General features: G+C 42.0%; 1 protein-coding gene across 1 annotated transcript in view; it reads right to left on the bottom strand.

Moving 5' to 3' along the window:
• CTR9 (CTR9 homolog, Paf1/RNA polymerase II complex component) overlaps positions 1 to 27,960 on the bottom strand; it is a 1,518,941-nt gene that overhangs the window by 1,468,968 nt on the left and 22,013 nt on the right. The window contains exon 2 of the mRNA XM_044059132.1: positions 1,351 to 1,449. Within this exon, the coding sequence (XP_043915067.1) occupies positions 1,351 to 1,449 (99 nt within the window). The remainder of the gene's footprint in view (positions 1 to 1,350; positions 1,450 to 27,960) is intronic.

Here is a 27,960-nt window from a genome sequence, read left to right as displayed (position 1 = left end):
GAATAACCATTGCTGTGCGCCACTCTATGGGTACGTAGCCTGTGGAGAGGCTGAATCTGAACAGTGTTTAGGTGAGGGGTTAAGTTCATCTTTGAGCTCAAGTAGGACGCAGCCTGGGACACCGTCCGGTCCCACTGATGCTGCGTTTTTGGCTTTGGAGAGGGATGTTTTAACAACAGTGTCAGTGATTTCAGGGGGTCTACATTCTTCTGGTATGGTTATGGGCCCTTTTGGGGGTGAAATTTGCACTGAACCTGTCTGCCAGGATGTTGGCGATATCGGTCGGTTCAGTGTATTTTGTGCCATTCTGCACGAACTCCGAGCAGATCTGAGCATTGCCACTTAAGATTCTTGACACAGCTAAAGAATGCCTTGTGGTTATCTTTAGAGTTCTTGGCAATTTTTCTTTCGAAGCTTGCTTTGGATGATTTTATGAGGGAGCGTAGTTTCTTGCAGATACTGATCACGGATGTCTTCCGTTCTTGGGATTTTACTCTTTTCTGTACTAGTTTCCTCCTTCTATTGTATAGCTTGTTTATGGCAGGGGTCCACCAGATTGGTTTCCTTTTCTTGGAGTGAGTCTCGGTTTTGCTTGGGATAGCACGAGCCATGCATTCTTGTAGGTGCCCGTAGAATGCATTAGTAAAGGATTTTGCAGCTTGGACAGCATTATCCTTTAGCATGGGAGGTTTGAAACTTTCCACCTCAGTCTTAAGTAACGTGAAGTTTGCTTTTGAAAAGTTTTTCACAAGCAGAATCAAATTCTGAAGACGTGATTCTGATGTAACAACAGATTGGATACATATGGTGTATTAATGTGAGGTCAATCTTCCCCTTTTGGAAAGAAATTAGAAATTAATAACTTTATTCAAGCATTGTGGCTGGATAAATGTAATATTTCCAAGAATTTGATTTTATTTAATTCTCCAATCCCCAAAATAATTCCAAGGGTCAAGCACCTCTCATTTGGTCTGCACTAGCAATGGCTAGGAAAATAATAACCAATAATTGGAAATCTAAAACTACTCCCTCTTGTGCTGAAATTTTTAGTAAGGCAAAAATAGTATGCAGTAGTGAGTTGCAAACGATTAGGATGAGAACTAACGTTACACATACATTTAAGTCTTGGCTAAACAAGATTTGCTTGAAAAACTTTTAACTGTTGTTAATTTGTACTAGATTTATACAGTACACAGCTGTAGATGCATGTAAATAGTTATTTGTTTTATATTACTCTTTATTAAAAGAGAATAAAAAAAATGAACAAAGCGTTTCAAAACAAGAAATTAAACCTGCAGTAGACCAAAACACAAACACACAAATCTTAAATGAATTTCGGAGAACACTTACCGCCAAAGCTATCCATATGTGCAGTTGGGTATGTTCTTGTTTAAGAATACTGATGACTTCGTCTCCTTCAGGCAGCTGATCAAAGTCAAGCTCGATGACCTGTGGAAACAAATTTTTAAACATTTTCACTTTCCAGAAACATCAGCATTCTTGAGAAAGGAGTAGAAATTTGTTGACAACATCCATAAAAATAAGACACTCTGCTTTAATTTTCAGAATACACAATTACAAGTAACATTTTACTATCTCAAGAAAACAAAACTATGCAATTTCCAAACCAGATGCTACATGCGTTTTGTGTCTTGTGACATATTCCACTGGATTCAAGATTAAGTAGCAACAAATGTGCCTGATGGGTTGGGGGATGAGTTCCCAAACAAGACACTGAGCATCAACCTAACCCCGACACTGTGATGCACCACAGTTATTCATAGGTTCATACGTTCATAGGTAGGTACTAGGCCATTAGCCCTAGGGCCTATATAAGCCTAGCCAAAGGTACTCTGGCTTTCGCCACCCAAGAAAATTATTTTCCTGTGCCCCTGTCGAGCAGAGCCACAGAAGTGATCCCCGGGGTGAATTTCCTATCTCCCATCCAATCATCAAGATTTTTCTTGAACAGTGCTAATGAGGAGCTTTGTTTGATATAGATAGGTAGTTTGTTCCAGAGTATGGGAAGTCTCTGGGACAGGAATCTATCCCTCCAGCACGTTCTGTTTATTGTGGTGATGAGGTTTAGGTCCCTAGAGCGTGTAGCTCGTAGGGATTGGGATTTATTTAAGTGGAGCATGTCTAAAAGCTCTGGGTTTGACATAGCTTTGTGTGTTAGACAGAGATCGCCTCTGAGTAGGCGATATGCAATGGAGTAAAGCTGCAGTTTTTTTAGACTGTCTGCATAGGGCATCTCTTTGAGGCCGGTAATCCTCTTTGTGAGGTATTTCTGTGGCCTTTCCAGTTGTAGATGTCTTGTGAGGTACATACCAAAAAGGGCATTGTACTCTATAATGGGTCTAATGAGTGACGAGTAGAGGGGAACAATGACCTCTTTTTTTCCTGGATGAGAAACCTTTTGTGATGAGGTGTGCCACATAGAAGGATTTCCTGACTACTGTGGCGATGTGATTATTAAAGGAGAGACTACTTTCCACCTGTGTCCCAAGGTCTCTTATCACACTTTCGATGTTAAGTAGACTACCACCTATGTGGTAGTTCATGGGTACTGAGTTTTTACCAAAAGGAATGGCAATGCACTTTTTGGCATTGAGTTTGAGGCCATGGCTTTGACACCAGGCATCTGTCTCAGCAAGGCCCTTTTGTAGGATGTCCACATCTTTTGGAGTTTTGATTATGGCTCCTAGTTTGCAGTCATCTGCAAACTTTGTTAGCCAAAGACCTTCTGTGTTGGCCTGTACTTCAGAGAAGTAGATACCAAACAGGAGGGGACCCAAGACTGAACCCTGTGGTACTCCACTTGTCACTGGTCTGAAGCTGGATTTGGAGTCTGCTACTTTCACAGTGTGGGTTCTGTCAGTGAGCCAGTTGTCAACCCATCTTGTGACATAGGGATTTATACCTAGTTTAGTGAGTTTATCCATCTAGATAGGCTGTGTGAACCACCTTACCCTCATCTATGGCTTTGGTGACTGCTTCAAAGAAGTCTATCAGTTTAGGAGACATGATCTGCCTTTTACAAACCCGAACTGGGTGGGGTCCTGAGTTTGGAGATTACCAATGTCATTGTTTATAAGTTCCATGATGATACGCTCCATATCCTTGCAGACCAGGCTCATTAGGCTAATGGGGCAGTAGTTTCCGGGGTCTGTGGTGGCTCCCCCTTTGTGCAGTGGGATAACTGTCACTGTGCGCCCTTAAGTGGGCACATAGCCTGAGGTGAGGCTATGATTGAACATGGTACTTAGGTGGGGTGCCAGTTCGTTCTGTAGTTCATGTAGAACACAGCCTGGGATGTCGTCAGGTCCCATGGATGCGGTGTTCTTGGCTTTGGATAGTGTGTTTTTTACCTCTACAGCCATGATTACAGGAACTTTGTATTCTTCTGGTATAGAGATGGGCCCTTTAGGGGATGACAGAGGGGTAAAGTTAGCACTAAACCTATCTGCCAGGATGTTGGCAATATCCGTTGGTTCTGTATATTTAGTACCATTGTGCTGTAACTCAGAGCAGATCTGAGTGTTGCCATTGAGATTCTTGACATAGCTATTCCAGACAACTTCTAATACAACTGCTCATCACCACTCTTCCTCGCCCTAGCAACAATAAAAAATTTTGAAGTTACGGTGTCACAACAAAATTATATTCATCCAGAATCATTATATCGACAATAAAGTAATATGAGGGTACTGTAATACCACACTGAATTAAAAGTGCAAAATTAGATACTACTGCCCATTTCTAGTGCTGTCTGAGATGTGCCCAACAAACAAACACAAGCTGTTCACATCACAAATGTTCTCAAGCTATCAAATAACGTACGTTTTTTTATGAATAAAACAGGTATATAATCAACACTTTTTGTAGTTTATGAAGAGAGGCAAATGTCAAAACACTAAAGTCTTCTTATACATCACATGAACCAAAAAAAAAAGAAACTGCAGTTTTACACTTCAAACTTACATGAGAAACCACTGAAATAGTGTTCAAAAACCAGTGGTGTTCTGTAGCAGGCATGCTTAACAATGGACTTCACACTTCAATGAGCTGTATTGTGTTACTTGAGAATCTTATCTACAATATAACTGTAAAACTTATCGCAGTTCCTCTCCATATAGAACCCTGTTCTGCTGGTAAACTACAGTTGTGTGTTACGTACACTTACAACAGCAGTCTCTCTTCAAGAAGGGGATCACAGAAACATTTAGGTTATTACACTAGCCATCCAATGTTTCCATCAGTGTCTCTTCTGTCCCTACAAAGAATCATGCTGGTCTTGCACTAATGTTTCATGTAAACAAAAGATATGTACATACCATAATAAAGACCATCACAGTTCACTTCAACAGCACCACTGGCTACAGTACTGAGTCAGTCTGTCAATTCTGATACATGACTTTCACCTCCAACAGGGTAACAAATAAGTCAAATAGGTGCGGGAAAGAGGAGTCATTGTTGACATTAAAAAAGTATAGTTGTGTACACTTACCATAAATGTAGATGTTGGAGTGTATTCACTGTTGCAGTCATCACATTTGGGTTATCTGCTTGCAGCAGCCCTCAGTCAGCCTGATTATTAAAGTCTTGGGTCCTGCATCAGTGGTAGTCAGGGATATAAAGCATGCACCCGATAACATTACATCAGTTTTTCTTGCCCCAGATGTCAGGTGCCCCACTTAATGGGAAGCAATTCAATATAAATATACAAGGATATACCTCGAACAAAAAAGCAAATACACCAAAAAGCTTTTAAGTATAGTAAAGGAGAATAGAGGTATAGCCAAAAGAAGTCAGAGGGCTGGAGGGAGGGTAACCAGGACTGCAACAGTGAATACACTCGAACATCTACATTTATGGTAAGTGTACACAACTGTACTACGTTCTTTGTGTTTTACTGTTGCAGTCATCATATTTTGGTAGATTCCCAAAGCTAAGGATGGGAGGAGGAATTTAGACAGCATTAGGAGCAGCTACAAGGCCCTGCAAGACTGCAGTGGCAAAGCCAGCTCTGGATTTAGAGAAAATTGGCAAATGGTAATGCTTGGTGAAAAAGTATGTACAGAACTCCAGGTAGCAGCTTCTAGGATGTCCCTGGTAGGGACACCCCCGAGAAAGGCTGTAGAGGCAGATGCAGCCCTGGCTGAATGGGGTCTAATCCCCTGTAGGATAGGTTTTCCATGGTGCTTATAGCAGAAATGAATGCAATGGCCTATCCATTTAGAAATGGTTTGCTTTGAAATAGCCCTCCCCTCTGCCTCTGCAGCAAATGCCACCAGCAGTTCAGATTTCCTTTGAGGTTTAGTCCTGTCCAAGCAAAATCTAAAGTTGTCTGTGCACAACTAAGGAGTGCAGTATCCATTCCCCTTTGTTCTGTGGATTAGAAAAGAAGGTTGGCAAATGAATGGACTGATTAAGAGCCACACTGGATACCACCTTGGGCATAAAAGAAGGATTGGTCCTGAGGGACACCCTATCCGCATGAAAGAGGATGAAAGGCTCCACTGCCATAAGGGCCTGTAATTCAGATACCCTTCTTGCTGAAGTGATTGCTAAAAGGAAAGCTGTTTTCCAGGAAAGGAATTTTAACTCTGCAGTTGCAGCTGGCTCAAAAGGAGGAACAGTGAGTTTTTCCAATACAAAATTAAATGTCCCAGGCAGGGGTTGGGGCTCTCCTGGGTGGTCTTAGTTTTTGGCCCCTCTGAGGAACTGCTTGAGCAGTGGGTGAGGAAAGAGGGGTAGTTGTGTTGTAATGAGCTGAAATGGCTAAGGCGTGAATTTTGATGGAGGAAAAGGAAAGGCCCTTGTGAAGCATCTCAGTTAAGTATTGACAAATCTGAGGTAAATTGGGCGCTGCTGTGGCCATCCCTTGAGTTTGGTTCCAGGCACAGAATCTTTTCCATTTCTCAGCACAAGATTTTCTAGTACTAGGCCTCCTTGCCTCCAAAATGACATCCAAACACTTGTTTACTGAGGGATGGTAACGGAGAGATTAGGTAATTTGCCAGGCTGCCAGGTTCAGGGTTAGAAGCTGGGGGTGCAGAATCTGGCTCTCCTGCTGGGACAACAGGGTAGGGGTCTGAGGCAGGTGCCATGGGGCCAGCTGAGAGACACTGCGCAAGAGGGGGTACCATTGTTGGCGTGGCCAGTCTGGTGCAATCAGTATCATCCTTGGCTTGCACGGTTTGATCTTTAGAAGTACTTTGGAGAGGACAGGCAGAAGGGGAAAGGCATAAACTGATAGATTTTTCCAGCTGAAGGACAGAGCATCCACTTTCCAAGCTTGTTTGTGGGGAGTCCTTGTGCAGAATGTGTCCAATTGGTAGTTCTGGGGGGAGGCAAACAGGTCTATATCTGGGATCCCCCATTTGTTGATCAACATGTTGAAAATCTTGGGTTCCAGTTTTCACTCGTGTGGGTCCATGAGATTTCTGCTTAGTTCGTCTGCCATTTAGTTTTCCTGGCAGGAATTGAGCCTGTAGATGAACTTGATAGCTCAAGGCTGTGTTCCAGAGCCATGGCTAGTCTGCAGAGGGGGGGTAAGAATGGGTACCCCCCCTGCTTGTTTATGTACCACAACAGTGGTGTTGTCCGCCTTTACTATTAATTGTCCTGGAAGAATGTGGTCCTTGGAGGCTGTCAGAGCATTCCATACAGCTAACATTTCTTTTTGATCGATATGCAGGTGCATTTGACTTGGGTTCCATTTGCCCTGAATGCACTTCCCTGCCAGGTGAGCCCCCCCATGCATAGTCTGATACGTCTGTTAGAGTTTGGGAGGCATGGGGTAGAGTGAATGGTAGTCCCTTGTTTTGGTGGCAGGCAAGGAATTCTAACCATAGGCAAGGTATGATGGGAATCATTGCTTCTAGATCCTGAGAATGTTGACACCATAGACTTTTTAGATATCATTAGTTTCCTCATATGCAGTCTTGCATATGGAATTAGTAGAATGCACGAGGCCATGAACCCCAGGGCTTGCAGTATTTGCCTTGCAGATAGAGTTTTTGTGGCCACTAGTTTGAAGTAAGTTGTCAAATGAATGTTTCTCTGGTGTGAGGAAAGCCATCTGGGAAGTGTTCAAGCTTGCTCCCAGGAATATAAATCTGACGACAGGGTACCAGCTGTGATTTCTTTTTGTTTATGGTGTACCCCAGGCAAGTTAACACCTTTTGTAACAAGTGCCAGATGATTCAGAAGTATGTCCTGGCTTTCTGCCGGAATTAGAAAATCATCCAGATATGGGTATATTTGAATATTTCTTTGCCTGCAAAATGCAATGACTGGAGTTAGGCACTTTGTGAATACCCAGGACGCAGTAGATAAGCCAAAGGGCAGTGCAGAGAACTGATAGTGCATGCAGCCCGCTTTGAAGCGTAGGTATTTTCTGCAAGATTCCCTGATTGGGATGTGCAGGTAGGCTTCCTTTAAATCCAGTGTTGCCAACCAGGCATCTCTGACTATCGTGGGAAGCAACAGGTGAAGAGTTAGCAGCTTGAAGAGTTAGCAGCTTGAATTTTGGAATCACCAAAAACTTGTTTAGGATAGACAGGTCCAGGATAGGACACCATGAATTATCTTTTCTGGGTACCAGGAAAAGTCTTGAGTAGAAACCTTGTCCCTTTTCGTCTTCTGGTACAGTCTGAATAGCCTTTAATCTTAAGAGACAGAGTACCTACTTTTGAGCCTCTGCCCACTGATTTGGGGGTAGATCTGGCCAACAGTTTAGGGTTGGTAACTTGTGGAAATGAAATCTGTATCCTTGGGAAACTATGTTTAAAAGATTTGTCCTGGTGAGTTCCCAGTTTTTTGCTTGCACAGCAATCTTTCCCCCTAAAGGAGCAGTCAGTTGAGAAGTGCTTGGAAGTTTTAAAATTAAATCACTTGAGACAGCTTACCTTGGGGGGAGTCTTACTACCCCCTGATTTGGAAGTGGGAGCCCCCCACTGCTTGGTCTTGTGTGTACCCTGGGACTGGAGCCTGGGTGTTCTGCTGGTTCTGGGTTTGAACTGAGAAGGCCTGGAAGAGGCAGGAAAGGGCCAATGCCTTCTAAATCTACGAGGCTGCACTTGTAAGAAATCTGTAACAGTTTGCATAGATTTAGCTTTTTCCTCCATCTTTTTAAGAACTTCTGCTTTGTCGCCAAATAGGCGGTCCTGATTTAAGGGAGCATCCAGCAATTTAGTTTTAACATGATCTAGCAAAGACTGCTCCTTAAGCCAAGCACTCCTTCCAAGTACAAACCCAGTAACAGCAGCCCTGCAAGATGCCTCTAGTAAATCAAAACCACATTGCAAAGTATGTTTTCCAACCTGCTCAGCAGAATGCATTAAATCCTGTAAATCCTTATTTTCAGCACAATCAGGAATCAACATAATTTTCTGTTTAAGCAATCCAATAATATGCTGCTGATACTTTAACATATGAAACTGGCAATTTAAGGCCCTGATGGCCAAGGCTGCAGAGGTGTATACCTTCTTATCCCATCTATCCAGGGCCCTGGAATCTCTATCAGAGGGAGTAGGATTTTTGGCAATAGTAGCCTTAATGCCCTTTGGTCCCTGTGAAATGGTCTCAGGATCTGCAGTAGGATTTTTAAAAAGGAAATTGTGAGAATCAGGAACCCTGTAATATCTATCAGGTTTTCTGCGAGCAGGAGGTAGAGAGTCAGGGGCCAAACTAGATTCCAAAAAGACATTGTCAACAATGTCCAGCACAGGAGGGATAGCTAAGGGCCTGTGTTGGGGCAGGCAGGAGTACGAAATCTCTAAGCCTCTTTTTAGAATCAGAGTACTCCTGGCTTTCCCAGTGAAAATGCTCCCCAAGAGTATGCAATATTTCACCAAAAGAAAAATCCTCAGGGGGAGAAGCAGAGGGAATAGAGTCCTCTGCATCAGAATCCTCACAGGTAGATGAGGGTAAATCCTGGTCATCAGAGGAGACAGAAATTTCAGAATCCTGGTCAGAAGTATCATAAGCAAATTCAGTCCTAGGTCTCAGAGGGGGAAGGTTGGCTTCCCCCGATTAAAGTAATAAGGTCTTAAGCCATTCTTATCATTTGTTTTTTCAGACATAGAGGCCTGACCATGTGGTCTGGGCATCAGTTTCCTAGGCATGGTTCGAGTTTTAGGCCTAAAAGAAGAAGATGGCGGCAGTTTAATATGCAAGTCAGTAGGCCTGAATACACCCTCAGAAGCCGGTGTCTGCACAGTGGCTCCAGACCCATCCAAGGTAGAGACATCCGCAGGTTCCACAGTTGAAGCATCTTGCGGCATACCGGACTCCAAATGGGTCTCGGTAGAGGCCTGCAAATCTGAATTAGCGGGTATCAGGGGCTGCGAAAGCGCCTCACTGAGTACTGGCGACTAGCTTAGGAGAAGTGTCGTCGGCAGCTTTGGACCTAGGTGGAATGTCAGTGTCTTTATCTTTGCGTTTTTTCAGAATGTCGGTATTCGGGTGGCTTACCAATTACATATCTGGATAATTGAACCGAGCACCAAAATATTTAGAAGCGAAAAAGTACAGACGAATAGTTCATGGGTTAAATAAGGCACAAAACAGACAGCGAGGTAAGTCGTGGTCAGGGCCTAGGCAAGGAATACAGTACAAATGAAAATCTTTATGAAGTATTTGCTTTCCACAAGAAATACAATTGACTTTTACTGACATCGGGTTTGAGCAAGAAAAAGTTTCCCCAATGGGGTACTTAGCTTTAGTTGAAGACATTGGTTCTGAAACTCGAAAACGAAAATTTCAGGAGTCGGCCGACCGGCACTTGCGAACTGCTTCTGCTTCGGGCACCGCACAGCAAGAAAGACTAATGTAATGGCGTTGACTGCATGCTTTATACCCCTGACTACCTGACGTCACGGAAGATGAGACAGCAACTGACGCAGGACCCAATACTTTGATAATCAGGCCGACTGAGGGCTATTGCAAGCAGATAACCCAAATGTGATGACTGCAACAGTGAAACACAAAGAACATCTACTGGAACAGTACTTCAAAAGGATCAAGATCTTGATCTAAACCCCACAATGTGAACTTAGTCTTTTTGCTTTAACTCATTACATCCGAGTGATGCCTCCAGGTGCATCTGCAGTTGATTCCTACTAGTGGCTCTAGGCGTCAAATATTGCTTGTTCATATTTGCATCAATAATTCCAAAACCATACTATGCACAAGGTTTTAAAAGATTTCATCTTAAAGCTTCCACAATATCAAACTCAAATGCATTAATACCGGACCTCTGTCTAGTGCAGCAAAATATATATTAACTGTTGCTTTTATTAATTTGTAAAGATATACATTTTCACGTTTCTAAATATCTCAACAACCAAGTAACACAGGCAGAACTCCTTAGCCTCGTATGAAAGCTCTCAGCTAGATGAATAAAATGCTGCTGACAGTGTGCCTGTGTAACTTGAGTGGTTGCAGAGACAGTTTAAGTTGTTTACAAAATATTACAAAATGTAATAGTCACGGAGTTTACTTTGACTTATAAAATTCAGTTTAAGACCTAGAACCTTAGAACCTAAAGAATACTACCACTATAAAAATAGTTTGTGCTGAAGAGTTTACCACTTATACTTTTTTCATAATCACTATGGTTCCAGAGCTATGAACATTTGTTTGAAACAGGAGGACATAATTTGACTCTGTCAAAAGGCTGAGGCTCCTCCCATTGGAAGTTGCAATGCAAACTTCCTGACTTCAATTGGAGTGACTGAATTAATACATTAGTCTTGTAGAAGACTTCGAGCCAAAGGGAAGATCTGGACTAACCTGGGATGATAATCAGGGGCCCTGGCTGTAAAGAAATATTAAGTGGTTAGACTGAAAGATTAGAAGTTCAGGAGATGATGGATTGGCCTCTCCACTACAGAAGTCTCAATCAGAAGAAACCAAATCTGCCACGGTCACAACAGAGAAGAGAATGACTCTGCCATGTTCAAGATAACTTTCTCCAGAGATCTTGGAATATGGGGAAAAAGCATAAACAACAAATGGAGGCCACAGTTGAACTATAGCACTCCATAAGGTTGGCCCCTCAGGAGGGATTACAGAGAAAAAGCTGCTGCACTTAGTGATTTCATGGAGGCAGAGAAGTTGCAGCAGGACTTGTCCCAGCAATGAAATATTGCACCTACTACTGACAAACTGAGTGACCACTTGCACTGCATTAGCAGGCATATGTTGAACTTGTCTGCAAGCAAGCTGTTTGTGGATCTACACTGCTAATAGAAAGTGACAAGTCAACATAAGCCATTCCCATAACAACAGGGTGTTCAAACACAGGGGCAGGAGTGAGTTATTCCTTGCTTCTCGACATACAAAACAAAATGTCAAATTGTCTGAATGGATGACTAGCATACCCAGAGGAAGGAAGTCCTCCAAGGTCTGCAGCATGAAGAGGATTTTCCCTATCTCCAGGACATGTGTGTGTAAAACTGGCCACTTCCTGTGACCATATTTCATGGATTATATGCTTCAAGTAATGGCCCACCACCCCGGGGAAGATGGATCTATAATCACAGTTGTGCTTGGTGGTGAGTGGGGAGAAAAGACTCCCTTGGGAAAATTTATCTGGGTGCATCCACCAAGTCTAAAAATGGCTACAGTATAGTCTGGATATCCTGATGCTAAGACTCACAGAAATCAGTGTTCTGATTCCACTGCAGAAAGCAGTTTCTTATGGATAAAAATACAAAGATGGTTGCTACTAGGAGTCCCAAAACTCTGAGGCACAAGTGTTGTCATTTGCAGAAAATAAAGTAGCCTGTAGTCCACAGATTGGAGGGAAATAATCCTGTCTATGCAAAGGATGGCTAAACCAAGACAGTGCCAAGATGGGTTCAAATGAGGATTTATGCTTGCAACAGCTTTATCTGGTATTTTGTAGTGTTCACTGAAATTCCTACAGGACTAGGACACCTATTGTAAGCAATCCTTGGCTCAAATCACAGACTTTCATGTAAGATCAGCTAGAAGCCGGTCATGCATGTAAAGGGGAAACCTCTGCATCCTTTCAGCCTAAAATGTTACCTCCATAGCCAACATGCATTTATTAATGGGCTGTGGTGACGCTAAATGGAAGGACCTTGAATTGAGAAAGAACTCTCTCTCACCCTTAAATGCAGGAACCTTCTGGACTCCTGTCCATCTTAATAAAAAAGTATCCTGGAGATATGAAGAACATATCCAGACTTCTTCTTTAGACATTGAAAAGGCAGCTGCACTAAGGACACACACAAACCAATATCTTTTCTATAAAAAAAGTTTACGTTGCCATAATCCAAGGTCCTTTGCTTTCTTGGGAACACAAAAGTACTGAACAGTACATGAACCCTTTTGGATTGTTTTTGTGTACAAGGTTTAGAACCTCTAGCTTGGCAACTCCAGAAGGGAAAACAATAACATTTGAGGGGAGAAGGGGGGAAATAAGTAACCTCTGACTACTATCTCCCTGATCCACTTTTCTTGCAGGACGACTACTCATACACAAAGAGATAGGAATCTCAAATGCCTCAACAGAGAGAATATCAGGCAAGAGAGTCTGCAAAACCCTCTCCAAGGGACTCCAATGGAAGTTATGGAATCCCTGATTCTGCAAGTCACCTCTGTTTCTAAGATGTTGCCCATTCTAGGAATGTTTGTGGTCACTTAAGTTTCGGTCAGTACGCAGCTTGAAACAGTAGCCATTAGTCTTTTCTGAACCACAAATTCTGGACACACTGTTGGTTGTGAGAAAATGCCCTCTGGGGCATAGAGAACTTTATGCTAATAGCTATAAAAAGAGTCCTACCTTCCGGTTTGCTCTTCTACAGCTTTCATCTGTGGTCAGAAAATAATGCATCAGTCATGCCAAGCACTAGGACAAACTCATCTGCATCAGGCTATTAAACTCCTGAATGAAAAAGGTAGTCAGTACATAAATGCACTTCTCATATCAGCCCAATTCCCAAGATTCCTTGCTACTGGGATCAGAAAGAATGAACCACCAGGTTGTCTTCTGAGGGGTCGTTTTTGATGGCAATGGCCATTACAACAGAGTGGAACCTTACACCAGCCTTCACAGTCCATAGAGGCAGAGCACCCTGTTCAGTTTCCTAGGCATTAAGTGCCCCTACATCTAGTTCTTTGCAAGCTTTCAGCAGGACATACCTCTTAGTCCCTTTGGCCAAAAGTATGTGGGTGGGGGGGGGCTTAAAAAAAAAAAAAAGCCTCCTGCAATACCTCTTCTTCAGGGCAGATGTAGTCCAATAGGCAAGACCTTTGCTGATGTATCAGCTCTAGGACCTTCCCAAATCTGGGATCACTATGGTGGAAAAATGAGGACCTCTTCCCACCTGTCCAAGTCCATACCTAGCTAGGGCAACTCTATAAGGAAATCCAGACGCTTCCTCTTATACTAGAACAACAATCAAAGTAGAAGAGAAAGGAATCTGCTCTGAATGCTACATACCTATTCCTGCAGAAGCTTTTTGCCCTTCAGACTATAGTGAGAAGACAAGAGGGCCAAGGCTGCAGAAGGGAGGGGCACCTGGGGGAGGGTAGGACTTCTAGGGACATCAAATGCAAAGGCGGTTATTTTCAAGCCATCTGTAATCACTTGGGAGCAGATATCCAGTGCCAAAAAAACTGCAATGTGAAAGGCATCAACCTCACAAAGATCAGTGTCAAAACTACTCCTCCAAAGCTCAGAGCCAAAATGAATGTTGATTCTAAGGGCAACTTCAGTCTCATTAACTCAAAATTTGTAGTAGTCAATGCGGAGAAGAGCACTGACGGTTTTGGGAAAATAACTGGCACTAAATCATTGATGATGAGGACCTGAGGTCTGAATAACTTTAGTACCAAGAAAATCAGCACTGAAGCTACTGGCAGGGAAGTAGGTCTACCATAAAGGAATAGGTACTGATACCAAAGACTGGAGATGCAAAAGAACCAGCGGCTTTAAAACCACCAGTGCAAAACAAGGGGCCACTGGTAAAGCCCCGGGCATAGTGAAGATGCAGAGGCCTTCTCTTACTACCCTGGGGGCTGAGGGAAGATGAGGCTCAAAATGAAGTAGGCATGCTTCAACAAATCTTTCTCACAGTCCAGATTAATAACAACAGAAGGATTGTGGAGAGACCTGGAAAAATGCAGACAATGAGGAGGAAGGTCTGAAACACAAGTATCAAGATTAATTACCATTGTTCTTGGTCAAGGACTCTGCACCAACAAAACTTTTAAATGCAAAACCCATGAACCTAAAAGCTGTTCTGTACTTGATCAGGGCACTGGCCTGGACGCCAGTTGGGCAACTTCAACCCTACACACCTCAACAAGCTAGACTACCCCACAATCTTCTTGCTTTCTCCTCTCTGGGCCTTGGAATCTGCAGCTAATCTGCCTGGCAACAGACCATTATCAATTTATTCCTCCACTCCTGCAAGGTCCTAAATTTCAATGGAATGTTATGTACTTACCCTAGCACTAGATCCATGTTGTCTTTTTCTATCTGGATCTGAAGTCGGCAACCTAACCTTCTGCACCCAAGGCACAAGCTCCTCTCTCACCCATAATGCACCAACCACTCTACCCCCATACTGAAATCATGCTGGAACCAAACTTGGTCTTACAAAAGAAAATGAAAAGTGGATCAGTTTTTCCAAAAAGTCCTTTGTACATTGTAAATAAAACCCAAGATGATAGAGAACATCCAAAGAATGAAGAAGGAGATCTTCTCCTTTATTTGAAAAATTAGGAAAGAAAACCTGCAGTTATACAATATTATTTAAATTACTTTCTGATGCCACCTTGGTAATGATGGTTGGTTTAGTCCTGACATATCTTTAGGAAAAATTAAATATGGGTGCATGACAAGAACTGTAATTCAGAAATTCTCCTGGCCAAAGCAACATTCACCAAAAACAATATTTTTCATGACAGAAATTTTAAATCTGTAGGTTCAAACAGCACCTTGGTAAGGCTCTTAACAAAACAGTGACATCCCAAGGAGAAGCAGGATCTCTCAATGGAGGTCACAAGAGAAAAGAATCTCAAAGCTTTTCAAGGGCCTTAAGGAAGTTATGGAAGCATGCTGTTCTCCTACGATTACAGATGGCACCCAACTACTTTCATTCAAGGATCAGTTATTCTACAATTAAGAGAGATCCACCAGGAAATCAAAAACTGAAGCCAGTGGTGCAGAGAAAGAAGACAAACCTTTAGAATTCACTCAGATAGTGAATATATTTCATTTACTTCAGTAGGTCTTCCTAGTGGAAGGCTTTTGGGAAGATAGAAGAAAGACTGGAATTTCTGAGAATCACTGGGAGTGGAGAATTGAAGCAGTCAGTTTGAGAGAATTGAAGCAGTCAGTTTGAGAGAATTGATGTCCAGGTGAGGCTTGCTGGAGGGATGAGAAATCAGATTTTAAAGGAGATCCAGGACCCAGGGCTGGTGCACTAAGTGAGGCCAGAAGAACAGGAATCAAACCTCTCATGGCCAAAAGGGGCAATGACCCTAAAAGTTGCAGAACTAGGCAGGCTGGTGGGCTCTGATGAAGCAAGGTGAGAGAAGCCAGAGTATGCAGCAATGACAGTCTGGACAGAGAAAGCCTGGTGTCCATTTGACAACCTAGGAATTCCATTATCTGAACTAGTTCCATCTTGGATTTTTCAAAATTTACAGTGATCCCTTAGGGAGGGCACAAGTAGATTAAGGAGCATCTTTTAGGATTTTTTTCCCCCCACTAAAAGTAAAAAATGAGGCTAAATGTCGGTCCCACACAAAATAAAATGCAAAAAAAAAAAAAAATGAACCGATGAACATAGTTAAGGATCATGTAATTTATTGGGTAAGCGCTTTCACGCACTAGGCATTTTTCATTCATTCATTTGCTTCCGTGTGGTGTTGACATGGTGCATATCTGAAGGATTTACTCTTGAGCTCAATTATAATCTGGCTGCACAAGGTTCGTTTACATGTCCAAACTGACTTAATAGAATGTTAAATATTGAGGGCAACCCACTTCTGCATCTGAACCTGTCGGACATTTCAGCTGATGTAGGTGGCATACCGGTAGATATGGATGTCCATCACTTGAGCAAACTGCTTAAGGCTAAGAGACTACGGTGGCAAAAGCTACACCTGGAAGCTTGCCTGCACCATAAAGTGATACCGAGGGAACCAATTAAGATCCTGGCAGGCATTTAATTTAGAATCAAGGTTTAGTTATAGGAGATTGCGGATAGATTTCTTTAGACCCATTGAAACTGAATTGTTTTCAGAGATTGACAGGCTACAGAAGGAGATGAGGAATAAACATACTTCATACTTTTATCAGTCCAGATTAGATGCTGTATATAACAACATCTCTGCATGTGATTACAGGCTGCAACAGCAGCAAAGGTAGAAAACTGAACAAGATTGTCTTGATTTTAAAGCAGGCAACATTTTCGCTTAACCACGAGGTTCTGTCGGCAAAGATAATGGTACGGACATGTTACAGGACAGCAGCCTTAGTGGAGTGTCAGGAGTCTCTCTGACTACCACAGGTGCAGCTACTTCATCTGATGCTGCTAGTTCCACCAATGCATACCTCCAATACAAATTTGGAAATGGGTGCGCTGCGTAAAGAATCTATTGCTACTGCCCCTTTTCCTGTTCCAGCCTTATTGGACCTACTAGTGTCAATGAGGCATCCAAATATGTTCAGAGGAGGACAACTGCAGAGTCAAGGACATAAGAGATTGAAGGTCTTTGTGGACAGGGATTCCCCTTTTCAGGATCACTGCAACATAAAATAGTGTCTAGAATCCCTTGTTTTTAACTCCTCTTCAGTTCCACTGACTGAACAATAGATGTCCCTTCTCAATAAAGGCCTGTCCTTTGTACCCACAAAACACTCTGAATACAGTGATGTTTTGAATCTTAAAACAGCTTGCAAGGATTATGCTTACATCTTTTGTTTCCAGCCCCGAATGCATCTACTGCTATGAGGAGATCCAGTACCTTTGCCCCCCCCCAACACACACACGTGCTCCTGGAGGCTTTTTTGAAGGTATGCGAGGCGGATGGGTTTAAAATGTTCAATACTCCACATTCTCAAAAATTTTTTGTAAACTTGATCCATCCGGCAGATAAAGGAGAGATTGTTGTGGTTATGGATAGGGCTGTCTATCTAAGATTAGTTTTCTCTGCACATAGATAGGGGCTCCATTAGCCAACCAGAGACAATGGGTTGCATTGGGGGTTTGCCCAGTCCCTTATGAATCTTGGTTAGCCCATGCATTACCGGAATAACCGGCTCATTCACCAGTATGAAACTGTATACAGCCTGTGTTAACAATCTAGTCATTAACAGATTGTACAGAACCTCATGCACTTGCTGAACAGCCTTCGAAATCTGACAGTAAGCATCAGAGTGAAGCAACAATGTATTCATGCCATCTGTCCTTAAAAACGCTGAACTCTTTTTGAATGTGTTGATTGTTCCGATTATGCTTCTAGGTGTTATATGGTTCCTTTGGATGTGTGCACGCTTCACTGTTATACCGAATAGCTTGATTACATTTAGCAAGTTTTTTCGACTCATAATAGTGATTATGGCAATAATCAAATCAGCCTTTTAATGTTATCCTTGATAATACTGTCTTTGTTTTTAATGACAATTTTTACCTCCAAACGTTGGGCGTAGAAATGGGCAAAGTATGTGCCAACAGTTACGCAAATATGGTTACAGCTTACTGGGAGGCTGAACATGTTCCGAGTGAGAATAGCTTCTCTGCACACCGCTGAATACTACAAACATTTTGTGGACATTTTTTTTCTTTGGGATAGTTCACCTATGGTTCGTAATGACTTCATTTCCTAGCTAGAGAACATTACTGCTTTCCTTAAAAACTTACGATGACTTATTCCCCCCATGCTAGAGACTTTTTGGATGATTGCTAATCTAAGATCAGCAGTGGTGATATTGATACTTTCCTTTATAGAAAATGCTGTTGGAAAAATAGTCTTTTACATCGTACGATCATGAACCCTTATCTACAAGAATGTACTTAAAAGACAATGTATAAAAATGTCCAGGCTAAACTAATGATATTGAAATTGTGCAAGCCTTGATGGCTTTTGTAAGGATTTTGTTAAAAGGGATACCACATTAGTGAGATTGCAGACGTCTTGCTGAGGTCCGTGATTCACTGAGGACCAAGGCTAAACTATATTTTTCCGAGAGGAGTATAATCTGCCCACACTGTCATCTGGTGTATGTGACCGTAGTAGGGTTATGCTGACTTATGCAAGTAATACGAGTCTTGTGTGTGATGCTATTAAAAGGAACCAGCCAATTCTTATGACTGATGATAATATAAAATGACTAAGGGGCAATCAGTGAAGCTTTTGTTTTAAGAATGGCCTCTCATTAGAAAGACAGTTATGTTACAGCCCTAGCACATAACTGTTCTAAGATCTGAGAAAACGGGGACTTACCCCTGTCGTTCCTGCAAAGTATGTAGCATGATCTCTTCTGACAAGTTTTTTCATTCACCCCTCGTCTGGAAAAAGATACGCACCTAGATTATTTGCGGATTGTAAAAGTGTGAATTTGGTCTAGCTATCTGCTGTGTGTGCTCCCATTTTTATGTGGGTAAGACGAACCGCTCCCTTAAGGACAGGATCCTTTAACATCTACGCAACATATAGAAAGGCAAAATGCTCAGTGCTCTTGCTAAGCACATTGTTTTGTATCCTATAGGTTTTTCAGTTCATGGTGCTACAGTTGGTGAAGGGGTGACAATATAAATGAAACAGAAGTAGCTGAACTGAACTGGAGCTTTACACTACAGAATGACAAGGTCTTTGGACTTAATGGTGCTGCGCTCAAAGCCAACTGAGATCACAAAGACTATTTATTAATTGATTCTGTTTTATTGGTTGAGGAGTTTTGTTCTTTTACTTAAATGGTGCGTTTCTTAGCTTGTTTTTATGGTCTGAAGAAGTACCTAGTGTGCAAAAGTGATTACACAATAAATTACATGATCCTTGGCCATGTTGGTCAGTTCATTCTTTTTTTTTTGCATGAATTAGAGAAACCCTGGTGCAGGTGGTGATAAGCCAGTCATCCAAGTATGAGAACATCCAGAACCCCTGCAAGCCGAGCTGGGCTGCAACCACTGCAACGCACTTGTTGAGCACCTGGGGAGATGTGGTGAGACCAAAGGATAGGGCCCTGAACTGGAAGTGACTGGCTATCACTTAGAAATGAAGAAATCCCCTGGACTGCCTGGCTATCTTGATGTAATAGTAAGCATCACACAGATCCACCAAGTACATACTGTCAACCTTCCTTAAGTCCTCTTTCTAGTAGGAACCACCAAATGGATTGAGCCTTCAGAAAGGTCTGCATCATCCTAATTCCACCTCAGTCAAGCTCCTTGGAGGACCACACAGACCTGGAAGCCACAATGGATGTTCTGGAAGACCAGTGCTCAAGTAACCTTCTTGGAAGGAGGAGCCACAGAGGCAGAAGGTACCAAATTTTCAGCTTGGGTATGGAGGACTTTTCCAGCTTAGACCATTGATCCAACAGTGCCCTGGGGCCAAAGGAGCCACAAATTTCACATTTTTCAATTTGGGCTGAGGCCAAACAATACATACACTTAGGTCAGTCCCGCAATAAAGCCTTGTGGCCAAAAACTTCTTAAATCCTGAAGCCTTGTCAGTCATAATGAAACCACACACACAAAAATAAATAGTCACCAGAGAAAAAGGGATAAACTTCACACGGAATAGACCTAACTGTCTAAAGCCCACTAAAAGAAAGGCTTTAAGAATAACCAAACAAACTTTACATTTTAATTTATCTTTTTTCCTTGCAGTTTTTAAAACACCCAAAAGGAGCCAAGACAGGAGGGCAAATAGTGAATAAAAAAATCGACTTCTGTCAAAAGAAGCCTTACAGTGTGTGTTCATTGTCTAGGACAAACAAGATCTGGAGGTAGAGTGGTTCACAGATTCAAAAAAGGCTAACAGCCCTACACCCTTTACAAGCCAAGCCATATTTATCCTGAGTTGCCCCTATCGTCAGTGGTGAGTGAAGCTCTCAGAGGTAAGTGTCTATAGCAGTTAATACAGACTTCCTCTGTCCAGGAGGACATTGGCACCACCCCAGGAGTGAATCTGAGGTCACGCATCCATTGATCTAGGTTGCATGCCAAGAACCATAATTCAGAAATTCTCCTAGCTGAAGCAAGTCATCAAAAACAATGTTTTTCATGACAAAAAAGTTAAATCTGCAGGTTCAAACAGCACCTTGGTAAAGCTATGTAATAAAAGAGCGTCCTTCCAAGGAGAAGCAGATCTCTAAGGGGCTATGTTTCTTGCAAAATGGAAGCTTGTTCAAGAGAAGTGGCAATCTCTGCAAGATGCATCGGTCTCTCCAACATGTCCTGTTCATGTCAGGGGCTAGGTTAGGATCCCTGGAGCAAATGGCCCTGTGCAGATTGATTTTTATGAATGTGTAGCATTTCCATCAGGGTCTGGTCAGAGACTGTCCTGTAAGCCAGGCACAGGTCACCCCTTAGCAACCTGTAGGAGACAGAATACGACAGGGCTTTCATTCTTTCTGTGCAAGGCTTGTTTTGTGTAACCTGTAATTCTTTGTGAGAAACCTCTGTGGTCTCTCCAATTGTTGCAGATGTCTGGTGAAGTACATGCAAAAGTGAGCATTGTACTCAATTATTGAGTCTGATGAGGGCCACGTATAATGGAATTATAACATCCTTGGATCTAGATGTGACGCCTTTACTTACAAAATGTGCCGCATAGAAAGATTTGCTTACTACTGTGGATAAGTGGTCAAAGTTCTGACTGCTATCAACCAGAGTACGCAGATCACATAACACTGGCTCTACAGTTAAGGGGTACCATCTATAATGTAAATCGGCAGGGATATCAACATTCCCAAAGGGAATAATGCATTTTTCTGTATTTACCTTTAACCCATGGATTTGCCACATCACTTGTCTGCATTAAGCCCGTCTGCAGTATAGTAACATCATGGGGGAATCAATGACTGCTCCCAATTTGCAACAGTCAGTGAACTTGTCAGCCGCAGGCTGTCCAAATTTGCCTGGACATCTGAGAAAAATTCTGAACAGCAAGGGTCCCAGTACAGAACACGGTGGTACGCCACTGGTGATTGGTCTTTTGTAGAGGTGAAATTCATCCATTTTAACAGCACATGTCCTGTCGTGAGGTGAAATTCATCCATTTTAACAGCACATCCTGTTGGTGAGGCAGTTGGTTACCCATCTGGTAATGTAGGGGTTAATTCCCAAATGGGAGAGTTTCTGTATACTACCAGAGTGGGGGATTGTTTCAAATACCCTGGCTAGGTCAAGATAGGCAGCATGCATGTTTTTTCCTTCGTCCAGGGTCTTGGTGACTTTCTCGAATAAGTCAACCATGTTTAACAAGCATGATCTACCTTTAACAAATGCGAACTGGGCTGCGTCCAGAGTTTGGAGATTAACAAGGACATAGACAAGGTCCATAATTATGCTTTCCATGGCCTTACAGATGAGGCTGGTCAAGCTTACGGGCCTTGTGATGACTGGGTAGAGATGGGCGAAGGCTGCCAGCCTAGTCAAATAGAATTTGATATCCAGTTCTATCAACTGTATAAATAAATGCAAAATACAGGCTTGTGTTTTTAAATGTAAGAAAACACTGTGAAATGTGGAACTGCAGAATATGTGACAACATTGCACTCTACTGGCCTAGTGAACCATGTTGTATCCTTTCATGTTAGAATTTGGCCTGAGGGCAACTGGATGAATATTTCATGCCCATTGTTTTAAGGCCAAAGTTTATGACCAGAATTTAGATGTGGAAGGTGCTTTTATTGCTTTAGTTTCTGTTAGCATATACATGTGAAATGTCTTCTATTGTTGTAAGTTTCTGTGCAGGTGTTAGATTGCTAAATAATGCAGTTTGTGGCCTGAGAATTTAGACCAGGTGTTAAGATGATGCAATATGAATACTGGGAAAACCTAAGTGTCAAAAATGATGCAATCTGGGGAGGAACCTAGCAAACATGTTTGTTAGTAATGTTTAAATTCTATTTCTCACAAGAGACCTGAAGCATTTTGATCTTGAATATCTAACTTATCAGCACTCTGCTTAGGCTCACATGTAAGTTTTTAGCACTGTGATATCTTGTAGAAATAGTTAAAGCTAGTAAAAAGATTAATTAGATATTTTTCTTTGAAACCAGACCTGTCCTACTGTATTACTTTAAGTTTGTGTGATCTGTGAACTCTTAGATATCTCTGTGGTGTAGTAGTTTTGTCTTGTGTTTTAATTATTTATTATTAAATATTTTTAAAACCTTCTACCTGTGGCTGCTGTGTGTGGAGATAAGCTCTAGAGTACACTGCATATTTATATAGAGTTTATTGTAATAGGCCACTGATAAGCCTTAGACTGTATAGTCACATTACCATTGGATATTAATATTGCACAGTAATAATTGGACACCCTTTTAAGGGCCTTTTAGCAGCTGATATTATTAACTGGGTGGTGGCAGTAATTACTACCGCACAGTCTGGGTAAAGGGGCACAGCTGGAGAATCTGTGTCAGCCTTTCCCAGGAGTGTCTGTGAAGTTGTATAAATACTTACCTCAAAGTGTGTCTTTGTGTTGTGTCAGCTACTTGGGCAGGGACACAAAGCGCTGGTTGGACAGACAGGGTACTGGAGGTTTTAGCTTGCCCATTTAGGATGGGACCTGGACCCTATAGCTGTGCCAGTGGGGAGTCTTATTGGGGACCTGGTGAGCAAGGGAGAAGCCAGCCCCCGACTAACTGTGATCTCAGTGTGCACTTAAGGGAAATTGTACTTTACTGTGTGTATTAGTTATCCTTTCCTCTTCTAGGAGACGACCTCCCTGGTGTTAGTGGTGAGGATTGAGGCTCCTTGACTGCTGGACCAGGGCACGGTCGTCACAGGCCTATAATCACAGGGTCACCTGATGGTCCTCCTTTGTGCAGAGGGATTACTTGCTGCTGTCCTTCATTCTACCGGAACATAGCCAGTTCACAGGCTGTGGTTAAAAACAGGGATCCAAGTGGGTCTGCTAGGTCATGTTTTAAAGTTGTTTAAAAGGCAACCTGGGATGTTGTCTAGTCCCACATGATGCCATGTATCTGGCCTTCGAGGGTGCTGAGATGACCTGCTCTCTTAAGATAATAGGTTGAGGAAGAATGGCAGGTATACATTTGGGGAATGTCTGGAGGGAAGGGGAGTGAAGTTTGCTCCAAATTTATCAGCTAGCAGGTTGGCTATTACCTCTGGTCGAGTATGGGTGGTGCCATCTACAACCAGTTCAGTGCATAGTTCGGTATTCCCTTTTAAAATATAGGATGTAGTTAAAGAATGCCTTGTGATTATGAAGCAAAAACAGCCTCCCTAGCTAAGAATAAATTAGCTTTGGAGTCTTGACAAGATCTCCAATTTCTTTAAGCTGGAGAGATTTCTTCCTCTGCCAAGACAGTTCCTTCTTGTTCTTGGACACGAGCTTCTTTCTCTTATTGAACAGCCTGTTTATACTAGGGTGACTTGTTTTTTCAGCAAGATCTGGTTTTAATCTGGTCAGATATAACTGATTCTATACAAATGCTTAAATACACTGGTGTACACCTCTGCATAGAAATGTGTGTTTTCTGCATTCAAGGGAGCTTTGAAACTTCTTATACTATCATGCTGTAGGAGGTAATTTGTCTTTGAAAAATTCTTAAGCATTTTTGAGCTTGATCGCATATCTGATCTTATAATTACTTCGAACGTGACTGATTTATGGTCTGATCTTACCAGGGAGGAGGACATCACATGGGGGGGCAATGCTCTCCCATGTTAATAAGTACTATGTCCAGGACATTTGAACCTCTTGTGGGTCTGCTGACTAGCTGTTCCAGAGCATTTGCATTGACAAAAGTCCAAGACCCTCTGTGCCAGCATATTTGTGGTTGTGTACATTTCCCAGTCAATGGTAGGATAAATAAAAATCACCCATGAGTAAGGTGTTGGGATATATGAAAAGTGACTCCAGTAAGTCTAGGTACGCAGTATGCTTTTTATGTTTCATGGTAGGGGGACATATAGCTAGCTATAATGTGGTAGGGGGCTTTGCCTATTTGGACATGAAGTAGCTCAAGAGAGTTATATTGCTTGACCAGTCTCGAAGTCTACTTATCCTCAAGATGGATACACCCCCTCCCTTTGGTTCTTTCACACTCATTTGTGGTCTGAGCATCTGGAAAGCATTATAGCCTTGCATGGCCAGGGTGCTTTCCACACCTCTGAACCATGCCTCACTGACTGCACAGACATCAGCATCTTCCAAAGTGAGAAGTGTTTCCTGGGAGTCCAGTTTCTTGCTTACACTCCTAGCATTAAGCAGCAGTACCTAGAATTTATCTATAGAGGATTTTGTTATGTTGGGAGGTTGGTTATTTTGACAGGCACAATAGGGGTGGCTAATGCCTTTGCCATTATCAGAAAGCCTACAGCAGACATGTGCAGACCATCTATGGCAAAGCAGCATGGCTTGTTGACCATGTTTTTCCAGGCTGACACATACGGAATCCCCTTGGACTGACACCAGAAGCTAAGCCAATTGTTAAAGTCAATTATTTTTTGTCTGCATTGCAGCATCAGCCTTGGAGAAAGTAAAATGCTACTTAAGGCTAGGCTTATACCTGTCTGTGACACAATCTGAGAGCTTGGTCAAATGTCTTTCTTCATATAGTCCAGTGAGGAACTTTAAGTCATTCACCCCAACATGGACAATAAAAAAAAAAAAAAAAAAAAGTCATAACAGGACCTGTGGTTGAATAACTTGAGTGACTTGACAGATCCTTGCACCTCACATGCAGCTAACTGTAACACACTCCTTATACAGCCTGGTGAGGGGGAACATCTGTGTGGCTCACAATGAAGCCGCCTATGACAAATGCATTAGGTTTTGTGGTGTTATGCCTTACTTGTTGAGACACTGGTGTGTGTGCTGTTATATATTGTGGTCATTTTTTGCACCGTCATCTGTGCAAGTGGTTTCCATTTGGGAGGCCTCTGACCTTTTGGTAAGTTACTAGCGAGTACCTCTGCATATGTGGTACTATGTGTCATGCCCTTATTTAGTGTGGGAAGTGTGCGTTGAAAACCTGTTTGGCATTTGATTTGTCCTTATGTGACTATCTTACCTTCAATTTCATAGTGTAACTACATCTCTCACATGAAGTGTTTGTTTGAGGAGTAAGTGGTTGTCAGTACACGAGACAATTGCTACATTACCTCAGGGTGCCCATGTCTATCAGGCTACATAGCAGGCTCTTACTGTAGATTATGTAACAGAAGAGAATGGGTTAATTTGACAGGACTGGTAGCACTGAGACTACAAGATGGACCTATACTTTGTGTAGGTCAAGATTGATCAATAAGGCAATGCTGCTCAGTGCACAAGTGTGTTGCTCCTACAGCAGCAGTAAAGCTTAGAAGGGTTTCACTGACAAGATGTTTAAGGGAAAAAACGAGCTTCTTCGTTTTTGCATTTATACTGGGCACTGCTAACCAATGCAAAGCTTAAATACGAGCAAAGAGAAATAAGTTTAATTTAATTACCAATCAGGAAAGCACACAATAAGCCTTCCACCAGCAACCACCAACTCAGACAGATTAGATCAGCACACTTCTGCACAAAAGGTGCAGAAAAACACCTTCTTGATGTAGAATAGCTGGTTTGGAGCACAAGTAAAACAAAACCACACAAACTACCTAAACAGTCATACAACTAGTAGACACAATGTAATACAGTGTAATTAACTACTTAAAAGCAGCAGCAAACAGTACAGTTTTTTTCTGAAACTGCTAAAGTACAGTCACAGTATTTCCCAGCTCTGACAGAGTAAATGAACACTTACTGACACTAGATGAATAACCCCAGCCCTCCTAATGTAAAAGCACAGTAAAGGAGTGTCCAGAGTGAAATACTCCAAACAAACTTAAAAACATAAAAAATGCTACCACAACATATATAAAGATACGGGGATACAGCAGTAAACATTAAACAGCTTACAAAAATGTGATTATTCAATAAAAGTACTTGCTTTGTATAAATGAACCAAGAGCCACTCAATTGTAGAGAATTTATAAAAGCCACTAAAAACAAAATAAGCCATCCAGCCAATAAAACTAAATGCAGAAATCTCATACACTACTTTATCCAACAGCTAGCTAGATAATGAATTCAGAGCAAGTAAATCAGTATAACAGACAATGGGAGACAAAATACACTTTTTTTCAGTACCAACACAAGGAAAGGCAAATAAAGAATTCAAGACAACAACAACAGTGTAATAAAGGAGGAGCTTATTAAGCTCAACTTACAGTAGGTATGGGCAGCTTAAAAATAACCAGGTTTAAAAAACAGATCAACAAAGGGAAGGGCAGGTGGGAAAATATAGCAGGGAATCACCGGTAGTCCTTTAGTTTATGGATGCTAGAAATCTTTTCAGGAAAAGACAAAGCCCCAGAAATTCACTGTGCATTTAAGTATCACTCAAAAAACAATTTAACCAATGATAAACATGTGAAATGTGCAGCCTAGATAAGTGTCTATACAGAAAAAAAAAACACCACCAGACCAAGCAGATTTCTTAAAACAGAAAAAATGGAGCAGACAAAACAGAAAGCAGCTCAATCACTCACAGAGAAAATGATATAGGTTTATTTTCCTCACACAGCAGGGAATCACCTGGGATAAGAGACTAATGTGTGTCTTGCAGCTGAAATCCAAGTTGCCAGCCTTCAATCCAATATATCCCAAGAGGCAGACAGAAAACATCACCGGACGTAATCATATACTTCTCAACGGAGGGGGGCGTGTTGATGTACAATGTGCTTTTCACCCTACACCTTAACCTTTGACTCAACCACCTTCCTAGGACCTGCCCAATAGCACCTCTACCTATACAAATTCTAATATGGCTAATGGGGAAATATCTTCCTGAGTCAAGTTATAACACTGTCCTTTTGCACAGCTGCCACAAGTATTTTCCAGACCTCAGACACATATCCTGCATTGACATGGATATTAAAAAGCTTAAAGGACAACAATGGGATTCTATAATTAAATGCTCAACTTCTCTGTCCTTTTTCTCCCTATTTACTGTCCCTGCCATGAATAAACAACAATACAGCATTTAAAATATTTTAAACTGACTTTCTTTCCACTAGAACAGTACCTTATTGTACTGTGGTGGTTTAATTTCAAAAAAACTTTTATCCCGCCCTGGAAAAGCCTGCTGCAGTCTCCAATTCATTGATGTCATCAAGGCCAATGAATACAGTTAGTTTTCTGGCCAATTCCCCTCCCCAAACTGACATCACCACGACCATCCTAAAGACCCACACATGCTATGATGTCACAGATCCCTGGTCCTTCCCTTACCCATACAGAAAGTAAAGGCTAGAACAAGAACAAGGAAAGAGTACATGAGTCAAGTCTCCTGATGTGAGCTGTCAATCACAGCAGGTAACAGCTCATATCACCCTTAGCACTTTGACAGCTAGGGAAGGTAGGTGTGAAGGGGGATGGGAGATGAGTCAAACTAGTACAATTCAGGATTCACAAAAAACTGCAGTTTAGCCAGTCTAAAGAGAAGCAGCAGTAAAAATCACTTTGAAAGTCTGTTCTGTGGCATTTGCACTGTGTGTACTTTAAAGTAGACACTAAACGGCATGAAATGTTACTTGATGACTGAAAGACAGCCGTGCATGCATGTAAAAATCAATGCAGTGACAGCAGTTTTAGGAAGAGGTCTGCGCGATGCATTTTTTTGTTTTTACAGACAAGCACTGCATTGTGGGATACCTAGAGGCAGACTAAACA

The sequence above is a fragment of the Protopterus annectens genome, chromosome 17.part0 (genome assembly GCF_019279795.1).
Source record: "Protopterus annectens isolate FY-2018-M chromosome 17.part0, PAN1.0, whole genome shotgun sequence".
Classification (NCBI taxonomy): domain Eukaryota; kingdom Metazoa; phylum Chordata; order Ceratodontiformes; family Protopteridae; genus Protopterus; species Protopterus annectens.
This window is presented reverse-complemented; position numbering and strand designations above follow the sequence as displayed.